Genomic DNA, 4,388 nt, shown 5'->3' on the forward strand with positions numbered 1-4,388 from the left:
GGCTGTCAACCAGCACCCCCAGGTCCTTTTCCGCCAGGCAGCTTTCCAGCCACTCTTCCCCAAGCCTGTAGCGCTGCATGGGGTTGTTGTGACCCAAGTGCAGGACCCGGCACTTGGCCTTGTTGAACCTCATACAGTTGGCCTCAGCCCATCGATCCAGCCTGTCCAGATCCCTCTGTAGAGGTTTCCTGTGCTCAAGCAGATCAACTCTCCCACCCAACTTGGTGTCAGAGGGGCTTAATGAAGGGAGTAGAGAAAATGATGCTAAAATAAGAAAATAATCCTAAGAAAATCAAGATTTTTACATGACTGTAGTTTATCATCCAGTATTTTTCCTAGTGCGTAAATGCACAGCAAAGATTTCATGCTAGCAATGCATTCAGAAACTAAAGTAACAGATGTAAATAAAGCACTTAGCTCATCTTACTCTTTTTTATGTTGAGTCAACTACTGCACTGAAGCTGTACTGCCCTGGGGCAACAAGACTGAGCTAGTAATACCACACGGACATGGTTGTACTTTCCTCTTTTATTCTCAGTTTTAAAAAAATCTTGATTTCTCATAACTATCAGCAGCATCTATGGCTGCTACCAGTAAGCAGTGAATTGGGAATCTCTGTTTCATAAGCTTGTGTTCACTACGCTATCTGAGCTATAACAGAAGTTTCGGCCCTAACCTGAATCCTGTCCTCAAACCTAAGTCTTGGGCTCAAGTTAGGCCAACCTTAAGCCGCTACACATCTGGTGTATTGAGGCTAGGGGTATTCTAATGCTTGTAATGATGAAAGACTAGACTACTCAGACTACAGTCTATCAGCTTCTAAATGTACTGCTTTACTTATTGGAAATGGTCCCATTTGGCTGTGTTAGTCAGCACGAGAACAGTAGTATATTCCCTTGCTTAATTACGATGCTTATTCCATGGTACAAAGCTTTTACTAATTGATCTTTTTGCCATCTACAATTTTGTAGATGATCCTAAATGTGTAACTCAAATTTGAAAATCAGAAATCAAAAGTAATAAAGTGACTGATGCTTTTTTCTTTTTTTAAGTAACAAGATAACTATTTGTAATCCTTCCACTTGAATTTAACTAGCTCCAAACAAGCCTGTTACCTTCTTTGAACTACAGTATAGAAAAGTCCTTCTTGGACTGATGAATCTGTAAACTTTCTATGAAGCAGTCTATTCAAATGAAAGTAGACAAGCTTTCCAAATGTTAAGAGACTTACAACTGTGTATCACAGTAGAGCATTCATATGCTTTAGAAAGAAAATTTCAGGTTTCAGTATTCCTATGCACTTAATTAGTAAACTTTCATACTTACCACCTCTTTCCAACTCCATCACCATCTGGGGACCGTGTATAGGTGATCTTAAACTCTATGTCAGGTACAAGCTGCATGGCTAGACGATAGAACTTGATGGCTGAAAATAAAGGTTTAATGTTTAAACATGTCTTATGCCTATACTAGCTTATCAAAGCAAAGATTTTTTTCAGAGAGATGGCTTCAGCTAAAAGCACTAAAAAGGTGGAAAATGTCTTTGCCTAGTAAATCTTATTTAGTCTAAACTGATTAGGTTTAAATTCAATACAGAAGAGAGGCACATTAAGCACCTATTTTCAAAACTAAAAACTTCATGTACTCTTTCAGAATAAAGAGCTCTCTCAGATGTGTTTCAGCTTTTACAGATTTACCTTAACTCCTATGAATTCAATTATGAAGTACAAAATTTTACATTAAAACATTACAAAGTCCTGATTTCGTTTGTTGCCCAGCACTTACAAAGCTTTCTCAACAAGCCATAAAGATTTTAGGCATTATATTCATAAGTAACCATCAGGAACATAAAAGAGAATTTGAAAAATGATGCAGGTACCTTAAATCCCTGGTATAGTATAGATAGTCATTCAGACATACACTACATTATAAAGGTGAGAAAGATCAACAAAATATTGTTGTAATTTTAAAACTTCAACAACAGACACAAAACAAGTAAATTTTACTGTGGCAAAACCCTGGGAACTACAGAAGGCACAGAAGCAAGCTACCCAAAACACTGAGGGTGAGGAACCTGACTGGAGAAAAGCAGCCTTTTCAAAAAGCTATGCAGCAAGCACAAGACTACATGGCATGAAGGAAAACCTGACAGATCCAGTTTCTTCTAGCACGCAGACAAAGTACTTCTGCCTTTAACATTCCAAAGATGATACAAACACTGAGTAGAGAAATAGGCCCAGAAAAATCACCCTGTGGGAACGAACTGTTATTTAAGCTGCAAAATGTCCTTCTTCTGAGTTAACTCTGTGGATCTTTCTTAATTTAAGTGGATTCATTGTATGTACATTCAGTCTGTTATAATACAGGTATTAAGATCATATATGTATTCATATGTCTCTTTGTATTCCCACATGGCGATACCAAGATCAGAGGGCAACTCTCCCTCAGTTTGGACCCTTAAAAACAAAACCCAAAATAAAACATCGTGAGTGTGGAGCTCCAAATTTGACACACTAATAAGTCTGAGAAGCCTGAGTTTGGGACAAGTAAGTGTTCCTATTTCCTTGAGTTCATGTCAGGGCCGGTGACTGACAAGTAGTATCCTTTGGATGACGAGGATGAGGAATACCAGCAGCCAGTTAAACAGAGATCAGTCTCAACTTTAGCATTTAATCTTGCAGCAAGGCCTGTACTGTGCCTAAATATGAACAAGCTGCTGCACATAACCGTCTCTCAAGTGTAAGGTATCAGCAGATTTCAGAAGCAGGCTGAAATGCCGCTTGGATTCTGGTGACCGGGGCCAGGTCAGCAGGTAAAAGTGTCGTCTGAAAACAGATGTCCCAACATGAGCTCAGTAATATATCTGTGTCTACTGTAGGACTTGTCTCTAAGGTCTCATATAGATATATGTGTAGAAACAGTTTAGTTTTGTTTCTTTAAGTCTCAAATCAAATTCAACTGAGAAAGAATGGATTCATATCCATCCAATCCAGATGCCTAAAACACCTTTGTGAATGCAACTCTGTTAGATGTTACTATTTCTCTGCTGCTATGTTTAACATACAAGGAGCGCACTCAAGCAGATGAAGCTATAGCTTTCATTTTATATACACAATGCTTAAACAGACTGCTTTCCTCGCATTTTTTTTTTTATTTACTTGGAAACTGTTGGTATGAAAGAACCTTCACAATCTACTGCATGATTTCCTAAATGGTAGATTACATATCAGATTTAGTTCTGAGATCTTTTTTTTACCGTGCATTTAATTCTACACCCAACACACAAAATACCTTAGCCCAAAGTAATTTTGTCCCGTAAAAACACATAATAAATTCGAAACTGAACCAACTAATTTTATTACCTACTGGGGACTCATACTTCTCTCAGTTCATTTGAGATCTGGAACAACAACCAGAAATCCCTTGCAAGGGAAGGAAGACTCCCATGGTGGAGAGGAAATTTTGTATTCAACAGGTGGCCGAGTTCAGGAACTTCCAGAGTACTCTCAGTTTTGCATGTCTTGACGTATTTTGCACCTGCACTTCAGTGGTCAAAACTTCTACTGGATGAGCAGGATGGCACATATGTTCTGTGTTCCTTTTTTTTTCATGAAAGAAATAGAAAACTGGTATCTCCACTACTGACCTATAGGACCTGAAGTTAGGACGGGCTTCTTACTCTCTATATTCTGAAAACTAAATATGAGGAAGAAAACTTTGAATTTCCATTTTTACTAGTGCTGATAGCAAGAGTGCAAGCAAGCTAAGCATCTTAAATATTTATGGCAAACCTCATAAAATAAGACTACCAGATTTAAACATTCACTTCAGGAATTCTTAAAGGAGCTATCCTGGCATGCTGTGTAAAATAAAAAAACAAAAACAAAAACCAACCAACCAACAAAATATCCCATGGGTTAAGTAGTTCTGTTCAAAGTGGAATGAAAAAAACTGTGAGCACAGGAAATACAGTATATTGCCTTGATTAACTACTACGCTTATTTCATGTTACAGAAGTCATAAAGCAGCATGCTCTATGAGAAGCAATCCAGTGCTTCATTAAATTGCTAGATTTCAAAATACTGTCGTTTTGTCTGAAAGCTAGAAATTCTTTCCTTGATCTCACTTTAGCTTCACCTCAACCTTGAAACTGTGATATGATGGTTCCTTTTACAGCAAGTTACAGAATCATAGAATCATTAAGGTTGGAAGAGACCTCTAAGACCATCGAGTCCAACCGTCGACCCAACACCACCATGCCCACTAAACCATGTCCCTAAGTGCTGCATCTACACGTCTTTTAAATACCTCCAGGGATGGGGACTCAATCACTTCCCTGGGCAGCCTGGTCCAATGTTTAACCACTCTTTCAGTAAAGACATTTTTCC

General features: G+C 38.4%; 1 protein-coding gene across 1 annotated transcript in view; it reads right to left on the reverse strand.

Moving 5' to 3' along the window:
- The window catches only part of FBXO9 (F-box protein 9), a 20,411-nt gene that overhangs the window by 12,133 nt on the left and 3,890 nt on the right, over window positions 1-4,388 (reverse strand). The window contains exon 5 of the mRNA XM_009288558.1: window positions 1,327-1,426. Coding sequence (XP_009286833.1) covers window positions 1,327-1,426 — 100 coding nt within the window. The remainder of the gene's footprint in view (window positions 1-1,326; window positions 1,427-4,388) is intronic.

This window comes from Aptenodytes forsteri, unplaced genomic scaffold (genome assembly GCF_000699145.1).
Source record: "Aptenodytes forsteri isolate BGI_AS27 unplaced genomic scaffold, ASM69914v1 Scaffold100, whole genome shotgun sequence".
Lineage (NCBI taxonomy): Eukaryota > Metazoa > Chordata > Aves > Sphenisciformes > Spheniscidae > Aptenodytes > Aptenodytes forsteri.